Source organism: Typopeltis vanoorti, chromosome 10, assembly GCF_054136105.1.
Source record: "Typopeltis vanoorti isolate ZY-2024b chromosome 10, IOZ_Tvanoo_1.0, whole genome shotgun sequence".
Lineage (NCBI taxonomy): Eukaryota > Metazoa > Arthropoda > Arachnida > Uropygi > Thelyphonidae > Typopeltis > Typopeltis vanoorti.
The window spans coordinates 133,844,163-133,858,249 of record NC_143558.1 but is presented as its reverse complement, the minus strand read 5'-3'; the positions used below and the strand labels follow the sequence as shown (position 1 = coordinate 133,858,249).

Sequence of the window (14,087 nt, the reverse complement as noted above, 5' to 3'; positions counted from 1 at the left end):
AAGAGCCAAATACTGAAAAGGAAGATGAGTTGAGTGTTATATTTCACCATTTTCGAGATATTTTAATAGAAAGTCGTACTTGTACCATGGCAATCAATAAAGCACAGGGACGAACCCCCATAGCCTCAAATGTGTTGGCCTATAAAGAATCTCCTTCGTGTAGGAAAGTTGTGACTTGTTCAAGGTGTGGAATTTGCAATGGGTTAAGAATATGGAGAGGAGGAAGGGATCAAAGCGTAGTAATGTATATTGAGAAGTTTAGATTCATTAAGCTAAACCCTAGTGTGTGTGTGTGTGAGAGAGAGAGAGAGAGAGAGAGAGAGAGAGAGAGAGAGAGAGAGAGAATGTGGAATCATTTTAAAATTATTTAAAATGAAGAACGAGAAGGAATAATAATAATAATAATAATAATAATAATAATAATAATATAAACAGAGGGATTATATAGAGTCATGTCTTGTGATGTTTCTTTGCTTAAGCTGGTAGCATGAGTGGAACGCTGTTGCTTTTAGGGTTACGGTTTGCAGCGTTGACAGCTATTACTGATGATGTGTTGATAAGTGTCTTTTGTTGTTGTGATCGATGCTTGATTGTATACCCTCCCTTGATGGGAAGTTTATGGTCAGACTGACATGCGTTAAATGATCAGCTACCCAAGATGCATGCATATGATTAACAAAACTATCAAAACTATCTTTTTATTTCCTTATATGGCGCGTTCTTTAACATACCTGTTTTCCCAGTAATACCTATCTCTTCTTTGAAGATATATATTATCAGATGAGCAGTTGAAATCAAGTTTATATTAATGTCTCCAAATAGAATAAGCCAATGTGCTGTGCGCTTGCAAATATCCTCAACGCGTTTGTAGTAAACGAATGATATCCAACTGGGATAGAAAGGAGCTTCTATATGTAACGTTTGCGATGTAATTTAGAACTATGTCTTGATTTAATCAGAAGATAAAAAAAGTATATCGTATTGTGATAGCAGCCATTAACTTTACTTACGATCTACTGAGCATTTTAAAAGATTTGGTACAAGTTTTATATTATTTTTTTTTATTGATTCAGTATTGGAAATACACCTAAAACCCACTCTCCCTTCGATGTCACTACAGTCACAATTTTTCGATATTATCGTAAGCTTTCTGGAATGCAAAATTGTCTTTTGTCTTCTTGACACTATGCACCTGCCAATGCAGGATATTTTGTTTTTACACACACTATTTTATAGCATATTTAGCAAATATAATCTATATCAAGTTATGCATTTTTCAACAGTGAATCTAACCTCATGAAATAAACGTTTGTCCTGGTGAAATATTCTTTAAAATAGCTGTCTTTCCTAGTGCTAAGAGAAATAGCTAAAACATCCAAAAAAAAACGGTGCTAAAATGATATTCACGTAATAATTGACGATGAGAACAGATATGCATCGAAAAAACAATTTGCATATTTCTATTTGACAAGTCTATAAGTTTAATATAACGTGAAGGTGTAAAATATCTCAGTAATGATGTAATCTTCGTTATAATTGTAATTTTGATCTTTGTAATAATTTTAATAAACTGAAGGAAGTATACATATACACACACACACAGGGTAAAAATTGCCAAGGATGAGCAAATTTTGCAAATCTTATAGATGACGTTAAAAAACTTATCTTGCTAAATTAGTTTCGTGTACGTATTCGTTTCGCTGACGACTTGCAACTGGATTTGATTCTTCACAGTATAGTTGGCATTTCAACCAAGTCCATCCATCCATACAAAGGAAGGATGGATGGTTGACATTGTCTTGTGGATCTACTTCTTATGAGTATGTTTACATATTTAAGAATAATCAAACAAGCTCCAGTAAAGAAAGATAAGCGCGTCTATACATTTCAGTAAGGGATTAAATATCAAAAAAGACAATGCACTCACTTTTGACAAGGGAGGGTGACCACTGATGAAATTCAAATTAGCAATGACTCTGCCTTATCATATGAAGTCATGCACAACGCGCTCCTATAAAGTTGCACAAGACATCTGAGGTTCTAGGTATCCTCCATACACTCTATAACTTTCACGTTGAATTACCACTTTCTAAATAGCTCAAATATATTTTAAAAGGCCCATCATTTGGCCAGAAATCAAGAGGATGCGATGCACACGTGTGACTAAACCACTTTCATATGCAGGCATAAAACTAAGCTCGTGTACTTGGTTAAATCACCTACCTGTATGCCTGAACGAGTAATTTAATGTAAATAAATATTTAAATATGTAAACGGCATGTATTCTCAGGCATGTTTTATTTATTTTGCGGGAACAAAAATTCTCGCTTCTCAGAGATATAGCGCCCTTTTATGAAAATGGCTAAATCTTCTGTTAAAAATACTGATTATAACCGCCTCTTTATAACCAAAAGGTACGATTGCACGCGGACCATTGTTGGTATGCTAATTTTAATAGCTTCGACATACCCTCATACATCATGCAACTGATAAACAATTGCTTTCCAGTGCGTCCATTGGAGGTAATTTTCGCATTGATTTAGATAATTCAGTTTGCACAGAACACGCTAATATTGTGTACAATGATGATTTTTTTCCCATTAAGCTATTCTTATATTTATACGAAGAGAAATTGGTATATTTATTATTTAACATTTACGCATTCCTTACCAATATTAAAAACAGTAAATTTGTAAACTGTACTAAACAGAAAAAGGAATCGTAAATAGGAAGCTGCAGTTTAGGCTTAGAAAACACATTAATCGGATACTATGGTTTTTATTGAGGTGTAGTCGAATGGACATTACTGTACATATGTGTTTCCTAAACCTTCAATAACGTGAAAATGCCGTAAAAAAGCTAGAAGAGGTGTATCCAATCTAATCTAGCCATCATCAGGAAGGTCTTAGTATTCTCATTTTGTAATTCGACTTCTGGCAAAATCCATCTGGGAGGCTCTATTTCATCCCATCAATCGACAGGGGAGTAATACTGACCAGCATTACTCTGGCTAAAGCGCTTCTAATAATGAAAGGGCAATCCCTATTGATTGCCCGACTATTGCGGTGATCCAATAATTTGTTCCTGCGCTTCCACACTTCATTATTGTTGCGGTGAGCATTTTCGGGTACCTGCCATGACGTAACAATGAATCATTGAAGTCATTCTGCTGTTCATTGTGTGCACCACGTGCCAAGCAAACGCTGGCTTATACGTACATAACAGCGAAGTTTTCTCTTAAGTACGTATATTATTTCGCTGCTGTGAGGGCACGTGTCAGGAGTGCTGTCAACAATTCGGCGCGAGGAATACGAGTAGGACAAAGACGTTATTAAAACGATATGCATTCTTCTTCAAGACGAAAGTGCTCTTCGCACGTCTTAATTAAAAATTCTTCCGAAACATAAAATTTATATTCAGATGCATTTCATGCATCCTGTTCTCTACCAAAATTAAGGAATTAATAATTTTTTTTTTAAATGGAAATTTGAATCAGTTACAAGAAATTCTACTATTTTTAAATCCAGATAGTAAATATATTTTATGGAATACTTTTATGATGAATTTAATCCGCAACACAATAAGAAGGAGGAAACGTATTCTGGTTTGTAGGTTGCGAGATGAATTGGAACAAGTTTGAATGCGAGGAATATTTAACAATGAAGTCTTTATTTCTGTAAAAGCATATAAACAGGCCTGAGAACACACATCATTAAAGTCATAATAGTATATATGTCTCATGATTTTATTTGCAATTTCAGTCAATGATGAGATATATACAATATACTGTAAATGTGTGTACAGTGAGAATCTAAAACTCTCAAACGTACCCAACTGAAAGCATGTATTACTTCGCGCTTACAGAATGATGAACTTGCAACTCACACCTTAATGCCTAGTAGATCGTAGTTTCGCTTCAGAAAAGGAAGCTTAAAGACAGTTATCCGAGTAATAAAAGTATCGTTTTGACTTATCTGGAGGATTTGAAAGAACTGCTGATTCATATCATTAGACTTTTTTAACCAAATGTCTCAGTCATCAATATTCACTTATCTCTGTGTAGATGCAAAGAAGACGATCGTTCCTTTTGCCTGAATTTCTAGGATGATAAACTATTAAACTTTACTTTTAAAAGTGCTGAAACCCATACAATGGTCATAAGTAGTCAATCAGCTCCTTAACTTAATCTATGTACAATGAGAATAAAATCACAGTTTAAGAAAGGATTTTATGGGCGATGTAATCTTACTTAGTTTCTGTTAAACTTCCAAATGAGTTTAAAACAGGGCAGTGAAGAGAGGAAACTCTAAACATCTGCAGTAATCTAAAGTGCATTTAACTTAATTTACTTCTACTGCACTAGTAGGATAAAAGCAAATTATGTGAAGCCAGTCTACTTTATTTTAAAGAGATAGTGTCACGTATGTTTATTTAATTTGTGTATGACAGTACTTCATAAGCTAATGCTTTAAAACAAACAGGAATAAAAATGAAAGAAAGATATTAAAAGCTGGAAAATTATTTCTGTTATGTGTGCGTGTGTGCAGTTCTCGTATCTGTCGATTTATGGTACAAATAGTTCAAGTCTTTCATTTTTGTAATGAATTTATTTATTCTGCTTTTTTTTTTACAAATAAATGAAACGTATAGGTGCATATTATTGATCCAATTTACTAATATTCTTGTTATTTTTTCCTTTCAGAATCTGAAAAATCAAATAATGACAACAAATCTTTGGGTGGAACAGGTAAGCATTATTAGTATGAAGAAAAAAAAATTAAACTCTTCAATAATAATAACAGTTAATTTCCAGAACCTCATAATGGATTGATGTAGATCTGAAATAAATGAATAATACCACTAACACTTTTTATTCATCCAAGGAGCAGGCGGCTTCCTTTTGATTTTAACTAAAAATCGGTTGACAGCAGTCTCTGTTATAAATGGAACAGTATGATAAAATAATCGGTCATTATTTACAGACCTGCTATTTGGAATTAGAGATAGGATGAATTATTGACATGTACAGTATAGCTAAGCAGCGAAGTTAAGCGCAGGTAGGCTAACGTTCTTTACCAATGAAAACGTCACTGATATCAACATTAATAGGCTACTTACGACAAACAAATTTCTAAAAAAAAAAAAATCATTTTAATTCCGTGTTGTCGCTAATAGCACGAGTCTAGTAATCAGCAAATAAGAAAATAACGATGGTAACAAATAACATATTAAATGTTCTGGAATTGCTTATGACGCGTATTCGATTTGTTTTAATGTATCGAACATACATTAAAACAATTGGTTTTATTTTGCTTATTAAAATGAAGGCATGATTTTAATAAATAATACAATAGCATAAGGATGCAACTGAAAGAATCAGTCAGCACTTTCCTTATTAGCACGTGACGAAGTCAATTAGCACGTGAATTTTGATATGCCCAAATTTTGTCTTACTGATGTGTTTCTTTTTTCTTTTTTTTTTCGTTACAGTACTGGCATGACTACAAATTGATATGGGATCCTAAAGAGTACGGAGGGGTTGAGATGCTGCATGTACCGTCTGACCATATTTGGAGACCGGATATTGTTTTATATAATAAGTAAGTATTATTGTTCAGAACGTGTAGAGAGTAATAAGAAAAAAAACTTGAGTATTGATATCTCAGCCACACATACTGGCCACTGAATTATAAACCTTTATGCAGCGAATATGCAAAATACTTGGTCACGTGCGTCACCACGTGTTTCAGACAACTATTTAAGAACGATGCCGGTCAGTAATCGTCGACAGCGTTGATCACAATAGGAAAAAAGAAAGAATCTTTCGGAGTTCGATAAAAGACTTATTATGGGTACCCGTCTCACTGGAGTCACGATTTTGAAAACAGCACACGTGACTGGTTGGTTTCTCAAAAGGTGAGATATCTCGGGTGTTTAATCAGTGGAAATACAACCCACATAGCTCGTCTAAGAGGCCTAACTGCGGCTGGTCCTAAGGTAGTCTGTCAGGAAAGAGATCTATACGCAGAGAATTGATACTGGCAGTCGTATGCTTATACGGAAAGAACTGATTTATGCGAGGAACCGGAAAGTTCGTCTGCTGTGGTGTCAGGAACATTGTGACTGGATGGAAGACTGGGAAAAAAGCCATGTGGTCGACGAGTCACGGTGCAGCTTGTTCTGTACCGACGGTAGGCAGAACATTTGGCGGGAGTCCCACGAAACAATTCCCCAGCTTGCCTTGCAAGCACAATTCGAGGTTTTGGAGGTTCGGTTATGGTGTGGGGCATGTTTTCTTGTTACGAAAGGGCTCTGATATTGCTGGAAGGTCGGACATTCTTCAAGTAATAGTTGAACATTGTTGTCGATCAAATTCATCCTGTCTTGTTTAAACTTTTTATCCAGCAGGTGACTGTTGTTTCTTGGACGTCAATGCTACTGTCCATCGCACAAGAATTGTTCAGCAGGGATACAGCGAGCATAAAAGTGACTTCCATCATCTTACCTGGTCATCGCAAATCGCGGATATGTTGTAGACATAGATGTGATCCAACACCATGTGGACTCTATGCCAAACATTATATGCGCTGTAATTCGGGGTAAAGGAGGTCGAACATGGCATTAAGCAAACGTTTCTTAACCAGTGGCTGAATGTGTATGTGGGCAGTTAGATAACATCCATACATATCAAATAAGGCTCACCAAAGAAGAATTTGCAGGTTTAAAAAAAATAACACGCAAAAAAAGCTTAAACTATATTACCTTAAAGAAGTAAGTTAGATATATTAGATTTCGAAATTACTTACTTCAAAATTGGATTAATTATCTATCCGACGAGTGTCAATCTAAGGAAATCGAAATCAAGATATTTTTGGTATGAATAATTCGAAAAGTAACACCTGCCAGTGTTGTTGTTGTTGTTGAGAAATCTTGTCGACAAACAACACTTGCAAATTCAAGGTCTGGAATGTTGCCAACTCTGACAGTCCTCGTTTCCAAGTGCATTATTCTTAAACTAGCCTTTATCTTGTTTCAAGTTTATTCATAAAAGGTTACACAATGAGAACGTTTTTCTTATGACGTCTTATCAACTACCTTATCCTCAAAACAAAGTTTTTCTGAAAAAAAGGGGATATTTCATTCGATTGTTTTATAAAGTTTTTTTATGTTTAGATTCTCAAACAATAACTTGTTATAACTATTTTTTCTGTGTCGCATCCAGTGTTTAATTAACAGTCGAATATGAATCACTTCAGTATGATTTCCGAGTAGTATTTACTATTCAGCAGGGACTATTCATCTGAACTATTTTTCTTGTAATAAATAGAAATTCTTTCTCCATTGTGTCTCTCCTTTTCAGAGCTACTCAAAGTGTGCATTTCATATCGAAAAACAAAGTATAAGAAAGACGGAAAGTATCAAATTTTTAATCAACTCATCGTCATTAGCCCTTTCCTGAAATGCATTTATAGCTTCGTTCATTCTTTTGACCCCTGCACCGGTGGGAGCGGGGATTATTTGTTGCCAAGGTAAACATAATTACGTTCAGAATTAATAAGAATGTCGGTTGGTAGTGTGTAAAAGTTGGACAGAGATCTTTCTTGCTTTGTAAAGAAAGCTCAAATTGCTGCACGAACACAATGAGAGGTGTAATAAAAACAGCAGCGAATATGATCGATCACAATTTTACCTTTGTTAGCGCTCCTTGTTCATGATGACTAAATCGAACAGCTAGCACGGTGGTAAACTTACTAATTAAGTTTAAGAAATAACCGTTGATATTTGGAAGCGTGATGGTGAGGCTGTAGCTTTGATGAGCTCATTTTTCAACACACACCAACAGTTCCTTTCGTACCAAAACAATGGGAACTTTTAATTATGAAATTCTACGTGACTGGTGAAATTAATGCCCGACGAACGTTCCAGTCATTTTAAGTGCCAAGAGATTAACACCTGCGTTGTTGATTCTCCATCAGTAGCTTTAAAATTAAATTAGCAAATTGCATTACTTGCTTGCAATTTCATCGTCTGGTTTGGTAATGTTATTGGCATTTGCTGCATTCGTCTTCATTAAAGAAAAGGAACTTGGAATTCTCACGCTCAAAATTCTTGTCGAGTCTGGAGCTTAAAATGTTAGAAATCTTAAAGATTCGATCATTAAGATAAAGATCATTTTCATTGCCACAATAAGAATATTCGCATCTAATATAATATAATAGTTTTTGCTCCTCAAAAGAAACAAACCTAATCAAATAACCCAAACCAAACACATACATATATCGAGTGATTTTCCACAGTAAATTGTGGAAAATCACTCCCGGCCATTTACGTCTAAATGATTGTAGAACTTTTTTTATTTCAAGTGGAGAAGCGAAGATCCCTTGCTAGATGACAATTTCCTAGAATAGACACTGTACCAGAGTAAGAGGATCCACTCACCTCACCGCTTCCTGTTCTTAAGAAAATTCGGAAGATAAAACGATTACACTACATATTAGAACTATAAGTTTCTTTAGGTTATTTTACAGAATTCCTCATCCTCGGTTTGTAGGTATACAATAAACATCTATCCCCCCCCCTTTCTCTCTCTCAGAAAATTCTGAGAGAGAGAAAGTGTTTTGTATGATTAACCCTTTCTGAAAGAAGAAAACATTCTCACCACTCGTTCTATAGCCAATCATGTTTCGACGCACGTTGATTTATCGTAAGTGAGTAAGTTGCAAAGACATCAAGCATCTGATTCGGTATTATCCTGTCTGTCCTAGTATTATCCTAAGTACAGTCACATTAATATTTAATGCCTGGTTGGTGACTTTGCATGCATTGCCTACAACGTGTTCCTGGTGAGATTGTAACAGGGTAGTTCACCATTGCTCCAAATTTTATCCAGACTCGGGAACCGGCATATGACTGGGACGTATTCATGACTGCAATCCATGTGTGTTCACGGGGCCGGTTTGCCTGTTCTGAGGAACAAAAAACGCGCTTTACCGGAAAAAAAAACCCTACCTCGTATGAGACGGCTAACTCACCTTTAGTCGAAAGAGACCAGATAAACGTTCCTCGCGTCACTGACGGGAATCGAACCCAGATCTTTCCGACCAAAGGGCTTCGTCTCTACTGAGTGAGCTACGGAGGCTCATTTAGTGCCTACTTCACATATTTTCCATAGCAATGTCCGTCTCCCTCTCTCTCTCTCTCTCTTTCATAATTGGTATCTATGATTCCAATGCTAAATATGTTGTACCGGTGAGGAACCAAACCTGCATTATAATTTGGAATCAAACTCCAAATTCGCTTTTGTTCCTTTCATTTATCATCCACCGTTATGCCATGTTTTTTTTTTTAAATAAACATTTCCTAAAATTTCTAAAAGTACAGATAACTAAATGAAATGTTATTTTAATACGAGTCTTCTTTCTTCTGTTTAACTTCCAACTTTATGCTTTTGTTTTTCTTATCGTATTAGTGCTGATGGCAATTTTGAAGTGACTCTGGAAACAAAGGCACAGTTAAACTACAGCGGGGAGATACAGTGGAAACCACCTGCCATCTACAAAAGTTCCTGTGAGATTGATGTAGAGTATTTTCCATTCGATGTACAGACCTGCTTAATGAAGTTTGGTTCCTGGACATATGACGGATTTAAGGTATTGTACATTTATCAATTAGTTATTCACGGAGACTTATATAAAATCACTTATTCGTGGCTATAGTGTTTTCTAGATTACACAGTAATACAATCCGTGCTTAATATCACTACAATCGCCTTACTACGATTCTGTAAAAACCGTATGGAATCACTAAGAGTATACAATTTATGCGTAATGAGAAATTGTTTAATATACACACTATTCGGATAAAAGACATTGAATACAGTTTGTACTTTCATCATTTGTATTCAACGTCTTTTATCTTCATAATCTGTTGATCCACTTTCAAACACGTTATTAAGATTGGAACAAACACTGGAACAAAGGATCAAGCTCTATAGATTTGCCAATTATGGCACCGAAGTTTTTCTTTCCATATTATGACCAATAGTTCCAGCAATTTGAGAAGAGTAGTCCTTATTCGTGACAGAACAATTTATTAAGGTAGTTAGTGTTTTATGCGAATTTCCTAAATAAAAAAAATCAACTGTCAAACATGTCCCTTTGGTACATTTTTCCTCACGCTTTGTAATGTCAGATGACTTTATGCAATTGTCAAATGCAGTAAATTGAAACGATAAATTTAAACTTGTCATTTAAATTTACTGCGATACAGTACTCATCTAATAGTTTCAAGCCCAACTTTTAGGACGACAACGACTAACACTAGATTTCTCATCACTATCATTAACCACGTTGCCATCAATATGGATAAAATACATCACCCCTGTACACTTCGTATCCATCATATATTTCAATGTAATATCAATGGTATTACAATTTTAATATGCACTTCGCATCCATGGTTACTTGGACGTATATATACGTCTTGGCTGGTTGGGTAGTTAAAGAAAAAATGTATGCAAGAAAAAAAATTCCAGGTTCACTCCTGTCATGTCTGTGATTACAGCAGTGACGGTAATTTTTGTGTATCATCCGCACATATTCTTGACAAGTTCATTCATGTTGTGGAAAGTTTCTCACAAAAAAAAAAAATCAAACACTGTCGGATCGAAGCTTACATATAAGTTTATAATAACATTAATGAAATTCAGATCTAAGCCTTTTCAAACCCAAGAAAACTGCGTCCTTTTTCACGTCTTTTCGAATGGCACCCCCCTTCCCAAAACAACTGTACTTAAAAATATAAAAAGTAATATTATTTCTGCACATTCGCGGAGAATTAGTTTTAAAGTCTGAGTAGTTTATCAGCTACATAACGCTAAAGAACACCAAATAAGAACTCTAAATGTTTAGCGTTTTTGAATTAGCCACTGTTCACGAGTTTATCGATGGAAAGATAATATAAAAAAAAACTGGCCTTCCCCCCACAGTCCTTGACGGAAGCCATTCAAAAAAAAAGAGGGGGGGGGAGACTCCCGAGCACGTCAGCATATGGAATTTCCGGTTCACGGTAGCGAACCTTCCCTAAAACTCCGTTGATACAAAACAAATGGCTTCCGTCTTCCCTTCCAGTAAATTCAATGACATCTGAGAGATAGTATCAATGTGGTTCTGCTACTGCAATAAAAATAGATTTCTCCCTTAATATTGACACTACGACCTTTCAACAGACTTGTACTTTACGCAGACAACGAACGCGAAGGAGATTCCACTGTGGGAAGAAAGGCTTTTGCTGTGTTAGTCTAATGCAATTTTCTTCTCAGCGGCTCTTGCAAGCTCGATGTGTTTAATCTCTTCAGTTCGTTGTAATCTATTTAGTTTTGCTTCACGAAGCAAACTTGTCTCTTAGAGAGCAGGAGACGAACATTTGTCAGTTTCTATGATGGGATAATGGTAGATGGACGGTCCGAAGGATTCCCCAACTAGTTGTGGCTATGAGTGCCTTTTGTGCCATTCTTGGAATTGCAAGTCTGTTGTTACAAACGAATTCAGCCACTTATCAAGTCAGCGGAGTCCAATTTACGCTTCTCACTTCCTTGGCCTACTCTCTGATAGCATATAAAATTCACATAACAATTCTAAGCGTAGTCGTTCCCTAAGTTCTTCAAGTAAAGTTTGAGCCATTAAATTTTCTCACTGCTTTTAGGGTCAATTAGAGTTACAATGAATGAATATACCGCATTTGCTGCTGTTTATTTAGTTGAATGGTTTATTTTGCTCTAAATATATTCCTTATACAAGTTTTCCAGCGAAGAATGGATGTTTTCAAAACGTATTGTGAAAGCAGGCCAACATCCTTTATGGATAATGCTACACGAGGAGGAAGAAGAGTTAAAGCGTACTTCCAAATTCGTGTTTAAAGTGAACTGCGATGATAATTCGTAAACTATAATAAAACAAGAATGAAAACACAACAATGAAATATATTTCGAAGTTAAATGTTAAGTCTTCTGCCACTCATTTGCATTCATTGTTAATTTTCTTTGTTATGATTATTATATTAGAAAAATTATTAGATAAAGAAAATTATCGAACAGGATAATAATGATGCAGTGAATAATTGTCATCAGACATATGTGCTGAGGAAGAACTACTACTATATAACTTTAGAATAGCTGAATATATAATTTTGTCAATAAGGATGTGCTGCCTCGAATGTGGAGTCATGACGCAAGGAGTTATCCATCTTAAAATTCAAATATATTTTTATAAAGTGTCTCATAAGTCTAGGGTAATAAGAAAACTTGAATATTTTCTAAAATACAGACGAACGGAGCCCAGAGAATTGTACTTATTTTAATTGGTGAAAAACTATACTTACGATGAGCCGTTACAGGGCCATACTGCTGACATAACAATAGCAAACAAATATGCTAACGTTTCCAAGTTTGTTGATATGTTAATGATTGTATAGCAATCACCATAGTAAGATGCCTAACACTACTATACAGTTTCTGCTTATCATTCTCAGACGTCCAAATGACATCCTAAGTTTTAGAATAAACCAATATTGACGCTTTTTTCATTTTCCCGTATTTTGTCAAATTATGGAATTCCCTACTAGCTCCAGACTAATGGAATAGAGTATAATAGAAATAGACAGTGTGTCCTTTAAACAACGAGATGGGTTTTTTACGTACTGTAAACAGAATTGGGCAAAATAACTCAATACAACGCCTACATCGAATTTTCGAAACAACGCTGGTAGGCATGTGAAGGTATAGCGTTAAGCTCGGCATCAACTTATCATTATCATTTAAACCGATAAAGTGTGCTATTTCCAACGAACCCATATTCGTGTTGCGATAGCTTCATTAGTTCTCGCGTAGACGCTATTTGAGTGAGACAGCGTTACTGCCTCGTGATTCGTGTCAAAAGTTCGAAAGTGGACCAACGAGCGATGATAGAATTTTATTTCAAACTGGTCAAATGCTCCTCAGAAACATTTAATGATCTTAAAATGGGGTGCAGGAATGACTGCCTTTGAAGTGCACGAGATTTTGAATGGGCAGCAAAAAAACTTAGAAAAACAAGGCTAATTATTATCCTCGACATTCATCGAACTGTTCATAAGGAATTTGTTCTACAGGGCCAAACAGTTAGTAGTCGGTACGATTTCAATTGTCAAGCAACGTCTGAATCGACTCCTGAGATTAGTGAGGGGAGAGGGGGGTTATCCCACAAAAGCTGGCTGTTGCTGCACGCCAGTGCGACTACGCAATGTGCTCTGAATGTGAAACAGTCCCGCTTCCAAATCCACCACAAGGCGTTCTTTGAATTTTGTTTTCCGAAACTGAATTGAAATTCAAAGAAAGCTCGTTTGACTCAGTGAGGTCATCCAGAAGAATATGACTGTCAAGCTCAATGCTATTCCGTTAAACGACTACCAGCGTTGTTTAAAAATTTGTTTGAACGACGTAAAGTCGCAATGAGTTCAGCGGAGATTATACTGAAAATAAATAAAGGATTTCCCTTCTTGTGATTATTCTTTTTATACGAATATTGTCTCATTATTTAATGGTGATACTGTATTTGCAGCGGCCTAAGTTCTCCTTTACCTCATGTAATACTGAAATTACTAATATTAAAATCACTGAACAGTTAATTACACGTGCATGTAATTCGCGGAGGATTAGACTTTGAAACTTCATATAATATCTCAATTTTATGTGCAGTTTAATACAGTAGCACAATAATTAATTTAAGTTCGCTCGGTTAGCCAAGTGGCTATGCGCTTCGCAATCATATGCCTGAGAAAGGAGTGTCCTGGGTTCGATTCCCGTCCCTAACGTGAGGAGATTAAGGATCTTTCTCAGCCATGGCCAAGTTATCCGGTCTTGGGCGTGGACTGAAGAGTTTTTTCTCCCCGGTTTAGCTGGGGTTTTTCATCCCTCAAACAGGCAAATCGGCTCCGTGAACCAACACGGATACAGGTAGGAATACCTAAGGCAATCCATCCCTCCAGCCATGGGTCTGAATTGTAAGCTATGCCAGTCCCGACCGGGATAAAAATAGGAGGGATGTCGTATA

The 14,087-nt window shown here is 35.9% G+C and overlaps 1 protein-coding gene across 1 annotated transcript in view; it reads left to right on the top strand.

The window, feature by feature from the left end:
- The first annotated feature begins 4,705 nt into the window (after nucleotides 1–4,705).
- Nucleotides 4,706–14,087, top strand: part of LOC150102813 (acetylcholine receptor subunit alpha-like) — a 49,544-nt gene continuing 40,162 nt past the window's right edge. Inside the window, exons 1-3 of the mRNA XM_090399638.1 lie at nucleotides 4,706–4,747; nucleotides 5,491–5,600; nucleotides 9,470–9,650. Coding sequence (XP_090255764.1) covers nucleotides 4,721–4,747; nucleotides 5,491–5,600; nucleotides 9,470–9,650 — 318 coding nt within the window. The 5' untranslated portion in view covers nucleotides 4,706–4,720. The remainder of the gene's footprint in view (nucleotides 4,748–5,490; nucleotides 5,601–9,469; nucleotides 9,651–14,087) is intronic.